The sequence below is a fragment of the Primulina eburnea genome, chromosome 12, assembly GCF_022965805.1.
Source record: "Primulina eburnea isolate SZY01 chromosome 12, ASM2296580v1, whole genome shotgun sequence".
NCBI lineage: Eukaryota > Viridiplantae > Streptophyta > Magnoliopsida > Lamiales > Gesneriaceae > Primulina > Primulina eburnea.
This window is the reverse complement of record NC_133112.1, coordinates 7,282,240-7,294,517: the sequence shown is the minus strand read 5'-3', so window position 1 is coordinate 7,294,517 and position 12,278 is coordinate 7,282,240. Positions and strand designations below refer to the sequence as shown.

Genomic DNA, 12,278 nt, shown 5'->3' with positions numbered 1-12,278 from the left:
AACCTTATACTCAACATGTTCTTATTCCTCATGCTTGTGTACTGTTTATAAGACATTTGACCTTCTTTTATCCTACTTTCCACATGAAATATAGTAGTTTATGTATTCAGCGTTTCTTCATCATCCTTTACTTTATCTTCTTCAAAGATAATATCACTGCCGATGACAAGTTGTGAACAATAGGATCCCACAAGCGACACCCCTTTAATCCATCATCATAACCCAAGAAGATACACTTTTTGGATTTTGAATCAAATTTTGATCTTTCTTGATCATTGTACATAACATATACATGACTTCCAAATATATGTAAATAAGAATAATCAGCTTGCTTCCCCAGTCTACGTCTTCATCGGAGTCTTCAGATCAATGGACACTTTGATGATATAAAAACCAGTCTTGACTGCTTCTGCTCAAAATGACTTGGCTAGACCCACAATCCTCAACATTGCTCTTGTATTGTTAAACAATGTCAAGTTCATCAACTCCATTATGTTAAGGTGTGTAAGCCTTCATGAAAAGTCTTTTGATGTTCTCATGTTGGCAAAATGCATCGAATAAATCACTGGTTTATTCTCTTCCATTGTCAGTCCTCAAACACTTGATTTTCTTTTCAAAATCAAGATCAACTCGTACTTTAAAATCTTTTATAGATAAGAAAAACATCTGATTTTTTTTTTTTATTGAATACACTCAACATCTCCTAGAGAAATTTTCGATGAACGAGGCAAAGTATCTCATTCTTTTTAGGGATAAACCATGTGCTTGACAAACATTCAAATGAATCAGCTCCAATATACTTTTACTTTTGGCAGTGAAAGTGTGAAAATTTAATCTGTACTTTTTATTGGTAACCAATGCTCACAAAAAAGTAGAGACATTTTTGTAAGATCTGACAACAACTTCTTCTCTGAGAGAATTTTCAATTCTCGTTCTGAATATGCCAGAACTTTTTATGTCATAATACCGTTAATTCTTTTCATGTACCAATCGATGCAATCATTAGTTTTGCCTCTTTGTGTGTTTATCCAAAAAATACATTCAGATTTGCAAAAACTTTTTCTGCCTTCATAATCACAAGCATGCAGCGCCCCTCACAATTTTCATTATCTCGTTCTCGATACGAGTTTTGTACGCGATATCATCCAATTGCCTTAAGGACAAAAAATTCTTTGTCAGCCCCTTCACATGTCATACCACTTGTATGGTGCGAATGGTATCAACAAATATTTTATTTTTATGGTGCAAAACCTAATGATTTTCAAGGTATGATCATTTTCCATGAATATAGATCCCTCTGAGACTGGTTCATACTGATCGAACCATTCTCTCCGAGAAGTCATGTGTTGAGTCGCTCCTGAATCCATAATCCATGTGTCACAATTTTTTTTCCTGTCTTTTGCAATTGTAGCTTATTTGCTGAATAATATTTCACCACTATCTGAAGTACTTGCCATATTTTCTTGAGAACCCCTCTCAATACTTGTATTTTCTTTCTTGAAGTGTCCTTTACCGTAACATTTAAAGCAATAAATATTTTTTCTTCTTACTTTTCGACTTTGATATACCTCTCTTTTGGCTCCCACCTGAGTAACGTTCCATAAATCTTCCTCGTATTACCGATAAAGACTTTGCATGCTTCGAAGTTATCAAACTATCTTCTTTATTCTTGCTCTGGCTTTTTTATCTGAGAACCGTTGTTAAGACATTGTCGAATTTTATAGAGCTCATAAAGATATTGTTGGTTAAGTTGATGATAAGTTGATCATATGAAACTGGGAGACTTTGAAGTAGAAGCTCCACACTTTATTTTCCTCTATTTTATGTCGGATAGAGGTGAGTTGGGCAAATATAGTATTCAATGTGTTGGTATGATCGGTCATCAATGAGGAGTCCTCTATCCGAACAATATAAAGTTTTCTCTTTAGGAAATTTTTTGTGTGCAGTAATTTGACCTCGTACATTTTTTTAGAGTATCCCACATATTTTTTGTCTTTACATCTCAGAGATACTTGATAGTATTTCATATTATATGATTAAGTGTAAATTGACAACAGCATTATCGTTAACTCATTCCACTTGTATCGTTCGGCATTTTACTCGGTTTATCTTCAATAGTCGCTAAACAATTCTCCTTTCTTAAAACTGCTTGTTTCTTAATTTTCCACAACATCAAATTTCTCGCATTAAACTTTGTTATCTCGTACCTGACTATCATTATGTTTACAACAATTTAATAGGCTTGACAAAATAATCTTGTCTTAATAAAAAATCTCAAAAAAATATTTTATGATGTGAAAGATCAGTCAAAGTTGCAACAACACAACATCTCGGATTTTTTAAAAAATTTAAATCAAGACTCTGATACCATTTGTTGGTCCCATGTGATGTATCTTGAAACACAAATATGAAAATAAAATATAAAATTGGACACCAAGGTTTACGTAGAAAACTCCTAAAAAGTACTAGGGTAAAAACCATGGGTACAATGAAAAAAAATTCGGTATAATATTTTATGTTGTACAACTAATCAATGTGCTTCCAAAGATAACACACGCTCTCTTAATACAGGAGAACAAACATCTCACAAATATTATAGTCGAATTATTTTCATTTTATTCGTGGTTTTTACCCTAATAATTTTCAGTTGTTTTTCTCGTAAATCTCGATGTCCAATCTTATATTTTATTTTTCATATTTGTATATCAAGATGCCGCACCGGGACCAATTAAAAAAACATTATTTTCCACTCTAAGTATAGAACAGATAAACTCGTCTCACAGAAAACTTACTCATAAAAAAAGACATTTTGTACCAGACGGTCAAATTATCTAGTCTGGTACAAATTATCTACATCGAAGGGAGTTATTTCACTATCTAAGGATGAACAATGCATCGGAACCGTTGGGTTTACGTAGTTTTTTTTTTCTTTTTTTCGTTTTAATTAATTTGTTATTTTTGGTAGAAGAAGTACATCATATGTTCCAAGTTTCCAACCCATGAGTGGCTGTGGACGCCGTCCTATGGCTGTTGCCGATCACCCTCCCTCCACAAAGTTGTTGGCTGACTCTATTTATTCTTTTCTAAAATTCCCCCGTTTTTCACAATTCATTCCTATATAAATACATACTTTATAATTCATATATATCGTAAAAATAATAATATTTTTGATGAATTGGGTCGAAGCAGAAATTCGTCTCACAAAATTGAAATGTTTTCTTTTCTTTTTTTTTTAAAATACAATCTCTCAATCTTTATTTTTGAAGTGCTAAATATATTAATTTGAGTACAAGTATTTTATGAAATATTGTCAAAATATTAAATTTTCGTTTGGAAAAAAATTCTTTATATTCTCATTTTTTAACGGAAAAAAGATTGAGATTGCAATATTTTTTTCAATATAGTATGCATAAAAACGAGTCAATATCCTCCTTTTTTTGGTTAGGAAGTCACATTCAATATAGAAACATTTTGAGTACTAATAATAATTGTCATTTTGGATTATTTAGTCTTAAATGTATGAACATGAGACTTGTCGGTGTTTGGTGGTTCGAAAATATATTTTATTTTGTCGTCCTCAACTCTACTCGACTCTACTTGTATTATTATTATTATTATTATTTTGTTTATTGTTGATTAGTCTCATTCTTGTGTCGGGATTGCATACTTTAGATTATCCTTGAACTAATTAATCATATGGTACTTTTAATATTTTGGCAAAAACTTGTCCTTGAACTAATTAATCATATGGTACTTTTAATATTTTGGCAAAAACTTGTGTGAGTCGGTCTCACGGGTCGTATTTGTGAGACAGATATCTTATTTAGGTCATCCATGAAAAAGTATTACTTTTTATGCTAAGTGTATTACTTTTTATTTTGAATATCGATAGGGTTGACCTATCTCACAGATTAAGATCCATGAGATGGTCTCACATGATATCTACTCATTCTAACATTTTTATATCTTGCCATATCATTGATAATTTTTCTAGAATTTTCGAAGGAAATCATTTAGTTATTTTGAGCAACAAAGTTAAATTTATTTTGGGATTTTTTAATGCAAGAAAAGCTCGATAATGCAGAACCAACAAAATCATCGCAATTGGTCGGCTTCCTCTGACCCGATTCAGACTATGACTTGTGATATGATTTGTAGATCATTCTCTTAGTTTCGTAACATATACTGTAATGCCCGGAAATTTAATCCTAATAATCTTAAATTATTGAATTATAATTTGACATGATTATGAGAGGATTAATCGGGACACGAAATAAGAATACGTGTGGAAATGTATGTGCGAGGACAGTAACATCGGCGCACATGCGCGACAGAACGCGCGCACATTCGCCAAGCAGACAGTAGGCCTCGCGCATATGCGCGGCGTGTATTCGCGCATATGCGCGACACAACCCGAGAGTTGTGAAGAAATCCTCGCGCATATGCGCGGAAGAGTGTCGCGCATATGCGCGAGTCCCCGTGAAGCTACGCGCCGAGACAGAATGTCTCGCGTATATGCGCGGAAGGTGGTCGCGCATATGCGCGAGACGTGCAGCAGGCACACCGAGCCACTTGGCCTAATGCATGTGGGAGATGTATATATATATATATATATATATATATACATACATGCATTTCATTCTCCCGGGGAAAGAAAAGGAGAATCCGGGGAAAGCTTTGATCCTTGATTCCAGAATTCGATTTGCGATCAATCCGTCCGTCTGAATTGTAATCCGACTTCGGTACCGAGTTCCTAGCAACGTAGACTACAACTTGACGTAAGTTTTACTACGTTTTGACATGCTTTGAAATTATGATGTTGTCAGAATTGAATGGAATTCATATATGATGTTCTTGATATATTAGATATCGTAGAATCGAAGTCAGATTGAGAAACGGACTGATTATGGAATTGTTATGAATTTTTAGGATATATTGATTTATACCAGACAGATTTGAATTGTGACTAAATTACAGATTGTAATGGATATGAGTTATGACTGGTAATTGATGTCTGTTGATTTGGTATTGACGGGGATACTGAGATTGTACCGTTATGTCGTTGATTTTGAATTAAATCCAAATTGATCAGATTGTTATTGATTTGGAAGGTATATTGATATGAGATTATTGGTATTGCCATTGTCAGATTGAGGGATTGACAGAGTTTGGATTCCAGACCGAAAATGCAACGAAAGGTATAAGTCAATGGGTATTGGGACATCGACTCAAGTAGGATGTACTTGGGTTTCCCTAAATCACATACTTATTCTTTGTTTATCATTGTGTGTAATGATTTGATTTAAATGCTTGTTCTATGGATTTATAGGAGCATGCATTAGACGAGTAATCTTGTGACAGAAGTACCTGATAGTGGCAGGTAACCACAGGTACATTGCACGATGTCACAAGATATGGCGATAGACCATAGTCTATGACGGATGCGTCTGGACACTGTATGTTTGGTTATATCGACTTGGATAGAACTGGAGTCTTTTCTATTACTGTTTGTCGATATAGGAATGCCACATCTGGACACCGGGATCCCTAGGCTAGGATTGAGTCTAGTCTGAATCGTGGAGTCACGAGTATTGTCGACAGATTGATATTGTTTACATTTCTGATTTTGATATGTATTACCGTTATCTGTTTCATGCTTGGTATTGAATATATGACTGCATGTTCTTTGATTTATACTGGGATTTATTCTCACCGGAGTTATCCGGCTGTTGTCTTTTTTGTATGTGTACATGACAACAGGTGGGACAGGTTCAGGGTCCAGGAGATGAGGAGAGATCGTGATTAGAGTGGAGGCTCCGGACTTGGATTGTACATAGGGTTTGAACACTTGATAGTAGCTGTTGAACCTTAGTTTGTACTGAATTGTAGACGGTACAGGACTTGTACTTTATAATATACTGAGTTGTATATTAGATTGTTGTCACTACGTTCCGCATTTTAAAAAAAAAAATTTAGACCCTGTTTTATAATTGATTAATTAGTCCCAATGACGATTATGATTATGATTAGCGTCCGGGTCCCCACATATACTAAGTCAATTTATTTGAATAACCGAGCTCAGAGATATGACCGAAATACCAGAATTGGTCAGATGTAATTGATTGTTGTTTCCGTTTCCGTCAGCTTGATCTTGCGACTAATATTTCACATAGAATATGTTTGAACCAACTGAGCTGTTGTGAAATATGATTCATAGAAAATTGAGTTTTCTAATCAGAAGTTTTCGATCCTGGTCAATTGGATCGTTGAGCTATGAGAGATCATCAGTACACTTCAACTCGCCAGAAACTAAATTGTGCTGAAATACATATCAGCAACCTTTCACTTCTAGTTTGATACCTATCAATTGCACACTTAATGAAATATGCTTGCGACACAATAACAAGTTTTGTTATTATCAAAATCAAGATTTTTAGCATTTCATAACCCAACAAAGGACGACAATTTTATCATGCGTTCGAGGCCCGTGGGAAAAACCTTGGCGGGTTTGAGGACTAATTCTGGGTTTGGGGATTTTTTTGAATTCTCGAAATAATTCGGGTTGGATATGAGTATATATCCTCATCTTCGAACCGCCTCGATGATGATGATAATAATAATAATAATAATAATAATAATAAGTTTGGGTTAGCGGGATTCTCGGAACCCGCCCTTGTTCCCGCCCTATTACTATTTTTGAAGCGAGGTTCAGGACGATGATGAAGATTTGATCCCTTCGAGATTCCCCGAACCCGAAAAAGGACTCACACGAAATATATTTCTAAAAAGGGAAAAACAAAGATGAAAACTAAATGAGTAAATCACGTGATTGGGGATGACATTATTGGAAACTATTCATTTTGTATAAAATATAACAGTTAGTAAAATAGGTGTAATTAACAGGCTCTGTGGAAGCTTTTTATGATCGATCAAGTTCTTTTTTTGAAATATGATCGATCAAGTTCTATGCTCATACAAGCTATCTTATCATCCATATATTTTATTTTTGCGTTTAATGTGGAAATTGAGTTATTATTTCTCCTGTTTTGTTATTAATTCTTCCACAACGCTGAGGGAAAAAAAACATTTTTCAGAGATTTCATGATAAATCATATAAGAAATATATAATAAATATTAGAGAAAATTTGGATCATAGCATTACAAGTCAACACAAACAAGCAAAATAAACCACAATCCTAAATCATTTCCTCTACCATATTCATATCCATCGTCATGATTCATCTCTCTTCCATCTTGACACTACTCTAAAATCATCAACCAATTTAGTGGTCTGCGATCTCTTTTCTTGAAGCTATGAAGAACATTCTACTTTCTGCCCTCCTGCGAGCCTGCTGCGGTTGTATTCTTAAGTATCTGCAGTCAAAAAAGTTATGATCGAAGTGAACGTATATATGTATACCCGTTGACATGTCGTCACATGTAGACATCTATACAACATATTATAGACATCGATCAACAATACAAAGTTACCATTTCATAAGATCAGACTCCCATATGAGATTGAGACAGCCAATCGTTGGGATTCAAATCAAGTTCTAATGGTCAAGTTCGAGAGCAAAGGTGCCATGTTAATCCTACCACAAAACCATCATTTCATGACAAATAAAACCCAGTACCTTGCTTCAGGAATGAATGGCCTCTACAAATTTTTTTGAGCAAACAAATATCTTTTCTTCAAACATCCATCCTTGATCACAAAATTCTATCAAGGAAAGTAAACCCTACCAATACAAGTGAGTTCGTTGTAGTAATCAGGATATGCTTTAAACGAGGAGAAAAAAACCTTCAAGAAATACATCCTCTTCCTCAAAGTTCACCCATGATTGTTGATGGAGGCCAACACTTTTGAGGTGTTATACTCGGAAATTAGGAAAACGTGAAATTGCTTAGTATAGCTGAACTCTCAAATTTAAAAATAATAGGAGTAGAGTGCCACTAATAGTTTCATGTGATAATTTTACAAGAATTCAAAGCATGGATGTTTGAAGGGAGTACATAAAAATTATCTAAGGTTGCGCTTGGATTGAAGTATTTGATTTGGAAAGAGATATTTGATTTGTGGAAGGATTTGAGTAACTGATACCCATCTTGAATGTATTTGAATTATATCAGAATTACTAATGGAAATTTCATAACTTGAATTTGTATATCCAAGCAAGTCATGAAATTTGAAATCATCGTCTCAAATGCATGAATCCAAACACAACCTAAGGTAATAATCTCCCAGGATAAAATAACTTTATCATCTACATAAACGAAGCAAGAGAGGTTACCAAGTACCATCCTAGCTATCAGTTGAAAGATGTAGAAAGACAAAAAGTATATCATAAAGTCCACCACATTTTGTCTTTCTACATTTTTCAACTGATAAATCACATAAAGTCCACCCTGGATAAAATAACTTTATGATCAGGTATGGGCATACAAAAAATTGTAGAGTGTCGAATAAGTTGGGAGATCCTCCCACCTACAATACTGGTTATTTAGGTTTGGGTACTGTTCTCGAGCTCAAGGATTAACCCAGTACTCATGAAGTCTTGACAGAAAATGGAGTAACTACGAAAGGAAAAATTACAATCAAGTGAATCTAGAAAACATCTCTTATTACTCCAAGCAATCATATAAAAGCACATGTAAACTACAAGCATCCTAAATTTTACAACCATAATGATTCTAGCAGAGAATGAGTAAAGATACTCACAAGGGGGAACCACACTGTAACAAAAATCAAGCAGCAACACATACATTATTGATTACAAGAATTTCAGAACATTAAGGTGAGCAACTAAATGAAAAGTAACCTGTCTAAGCATTTGGTTCTCATTTTGCAAAGTGGAAAGCCTTTCTTCTAGCTCAGCATTCTTAGTCTCCAACTCTTTAACCCTTCCCTCCAAATCAATCAAGTATGCCTTCTTCCTCTCCCTTGCTTGCTGAGCTGATACTCTGTTCCTCAACAACCTATGAGAATCAAGCAAAATCACAAAAGGCAATCATATCCTTACTAACAATCAATAATCACAAAACTCAAAGCGGGCTTCAAATATTTTAGTGGGAGATCAGTGATGAAGGGGTAGGATGTGAGCGGATAAGAAAAGGCCAAAATAAACTGACCTTTTTAACCTCTTGTTCTCTTTGTCAGCTGGACTTCTTCCTCTCCTTCTTGAACCGCTTGTTGATTGCTGAACCGGTCCGCCAACTGAACCACCATCATGACCGGAAGCCATCATACCAACTGCCTCGCCACCCATTTCCGGCACTCTTCTTATTTCATCATCGCTCTCCATTCCTTCATGAAGTTCCACAAAATATTTACACACCGTACAATATACAAGAAATAAAACATCATCTCTTTGCAGCGCCAGTTTCTCAAATATTACGATAATTACAGTTTTCGAATTCTCATAACCAGAATAAGAATTTGTCTGAATCCCTCCTAAAACCAGAAAAAACAACATATCTAAAAACTGACGATTCTGCACGCATTACTCATCTATACATAAATAAGTGTAAACTTAGAAATCGAGATGACATTCACACAAGAGTAACAATTTTTTCAAGACAATTCAGCTCATGATCGGCAGTCAGCCAATGGGTAGACTCAAACGTACAAAAATTCCTCCCCAAATTGCAAGAAAGAATAAAAGACGCAATCTTTACAAGTGGGTTATCCGATATAAAGATTTTAGAACCAGTAAAAAACGGGATTCTAAAGAGAAAATATGATCAAGAACCTTCTTTGACTTCAACATTAAGAGCAGAGCTAGAAGATCTCTCGCTACTCGAAGGCAATGAGTTAGCCGCAATGGAACTGGTAGCTTGCTCCTGCATCTCCCTGGCCTCACAGCAAAATACTGAGCCAAATAATAATTAAAAATAAAAAAAAAGGAAAAAAGAAGAAGATAAAGAATTTAGAGAGAGAAACCAAAATGTCGTAGAGAGAGAAAGACAGAGAATTTAGAAAAAGAGATATTTAGGTGTCAGAGCGAAAAGAGCGGGACTTCAATGTTTCCAATAAGAGCACAGATAGAAGAAGATGAGAAGCGGGATGATGCTACAGTGATCGTTGGATTCGTTTTGATCGAACGGACATGGAGGCATTATCGTGGAACCATTCTGAGCCATAACGTGTTGGATTAATCAAAGGCGAATTGGTGGGCACCGTGGATTAATACGAGCCGTTGGATTCATGTGTGATCGGACCGTAGAGTCTGAGGTAGAATTTGGGACCATAAAAAAAGTGTTCCTGGTTGTGTCCCAAATAATTGTCGACTGCCCCTACGTATCTACTTATTACTATATTTAAATGTAAATTAAGCACGTGCGAGAATATGTAGGGTGGCATTCGAGTATATCTCTTGTGAGACGGTCTTACGAATCTTTATCTGTCAGACTGGTCAACCCTACCGATATTCACAATAAAAAGTAATTATTAAGCATAAAAATTAATAATCTTTCATGGATGACCCAAATAAAATATATGTCTCACAAAATACGATCCGTGATACCGTCCCACACAAGTTTTTGCCCTGATTCTCGACATGAAAGTGGAAACAAGTGGAACCGGTTCCATTTTGAAATTTTAAAATTGAGCCTTAGTAAATCATTTCTGATTCGTGATCTATAGGAATGTAAATGAGCCGAGCCGAACAGTATCAGGCTCGGGCTCGGGCTCGTTACGAGCCTTTGGTTTGAAGCTCGGGCTCGACTCGTTCGTAAGTTATGAAGCTCGGGCTCGTCTCGAGCTCGACTCGTTAATGGCTCGTTTATCTTGTTTAATGAACCTGGCTCGGGTTCGGCTCGTTAAACAAGCTCGTTAAGCGAGCTCATTTCTGCTCAGAAGAACCCGCGCATATGCGCGCTCTGTCGCGCGCATATGCTCTAGGAGGCCATATAAACCGTCGCTACTAGCGACGGATTTTTTGCAAAACCGTCGCTAATTAAATCAGCGACGGTTTGTCGCCAACAAACCGTCGCTAAATGTTCAGTATAGTTTAGTTTCCTTTGTTAATCTGCGCGGTTCATCTTATTACTTCAGCATGAACTTATTTTTCTTATTTTTTACTTCGTCAACATTGATATGCCAAAGTAAAATATAATAAAAAAAATATAGTGAAGCCCGTATTTTTAAACATCCGAAGTAAAATATATTATTTTACTTCGCTTGTGTTATTACTGAAGTTATTGGTAATGTATTACTTCGTAATTTATTATTGCCGAAATAAAATCCGATTTTTTTTTACTAGTGTTATAACATTGTAATTTCTGTAAGATACACTTTAGAATTTTGAATAAATGAATATTATATATATATAAATATAATGAATTACGTGGGCCTATATAATTTTGGACCATATCATAGTATAATATGATACTATATAATGTATCACGTACGTGGCCTTGTATTTTTGGACCTCACAATGCTAAGATTTCTTCTATGCGGCGACATTAGATATCTAGTCGGTTGTCTTTGATGTCTGATATTCAGTTTATTATATTAAAATATTTTAATTTTTTTTATATATTTACTTTAAAGTATAATTAATTTCAAACCATAATATTTTTAAATAATAAGATTATATATGTATAATCATATGTAGAATTAATTAGGAGTGAGAGTGCATACGCTATATTCATTGCCGTAGCAGCAATAACAGATTGAAATTTTTGAACTTTTGTCTCTACATACGCTAGAATTAATTTCTACGGAGTGAGAGTGCATACGCTAGAATTAATTTATATCATTGCATTAACAATCCAACAAATATGAGTTTCTTAAGTAGACTAAATTCATTGCCGTAGCAGCAATATTCAAACACACCTGAGAGGCTGAAACTTTTGAACTTTTGTCTCTAATTGTTTTGCCCACTGTATTTGGAGATGAAACCAAACCAGAATCAGAGCTAGGGTTCGCGACCTATACGATCTCCAAACTCTCGATTCACGCCTCAATCAAAGTCGACCCAGACGGTACCAAGATTTTCAGCCCTCGGCGCCGGCGGAAGAACGGAGAATCGTACGCGGTTTAGAGGTGGACGGGAAAGGGGTCTCGCTACCTATACACGCTCAAATCTACCGATTTCTGCTTCGATAATGGTCGACCGGACCTGAGCTACGACCGGAGACCCTCGGCGACGGTGGGCGGAGGTCGGGAGGCGCGGATTCGGGGGGAATAGGTAAGGTTACGGGAATAGCCGAATAGGGTTTGGGATTTGGAATAGATGAGGATGAGGTTACGGGAATATGCCATTATTACCATA

At 35.6% G+C, this 12,278-nt stretch overlaps 1 protein-coding gene across 1 annotated transcript; it reads right to left on the bottom strand.

Annotated features, from left to right (window-relative positions):
- Nucleotides 1–7,105: 7,105 nt before the first annotated feature.
- LOC140808233 (transcription factor HY5) lies at nt 7,106–10,039 on the bottom strand. The gene is made up of 4 exons (XM_073165307.1): nt 9,753–10,039; nt 9,133–9,307; nt 8,823–8,979; nt 7,106–7,374 (listed from the first exon to the last, which is right to left on the bottom strand). The coding sequence occupies exons 1-4, from the start codon at nt 9,847–9,849 to the stop codon at nt 7,327–7,329; spliced, it is 477 nt and encodes a 158-aa protein (XP_073021408.1). The 5' UTR covers nt 9,850–10,039; the 3' UTR covers nt 7,106–7,326.
- Nucleotides 10,040–12,278: the final 2,239 nt, after the last annotated feature.

Bases quoted from the DNA above. Each gene is read 5' to 3' on its own strand.
- LOC140808233 (XM_073165307.1), bottom strand. From the start codon at position 9,849: ATGCAGGAGCAAGCTACCAGTTCCATTGCGGCTAACTCATTGCCTTCG. The intron at 9,308-9,752 runs GTTCTTGATCAT...AACTTCATGAAG, and splicing joins TAATGTTGAAGTCAAAGAAG to GAATGGAGAGCGATGATGAA. The intron at 7,375-8,822 runs GTTACTTTTCAT...TTTTGACTGCAG, and splicing joins AGAACCAAATGCTTAGACAG to ATACTTAAGAATACAACCGC.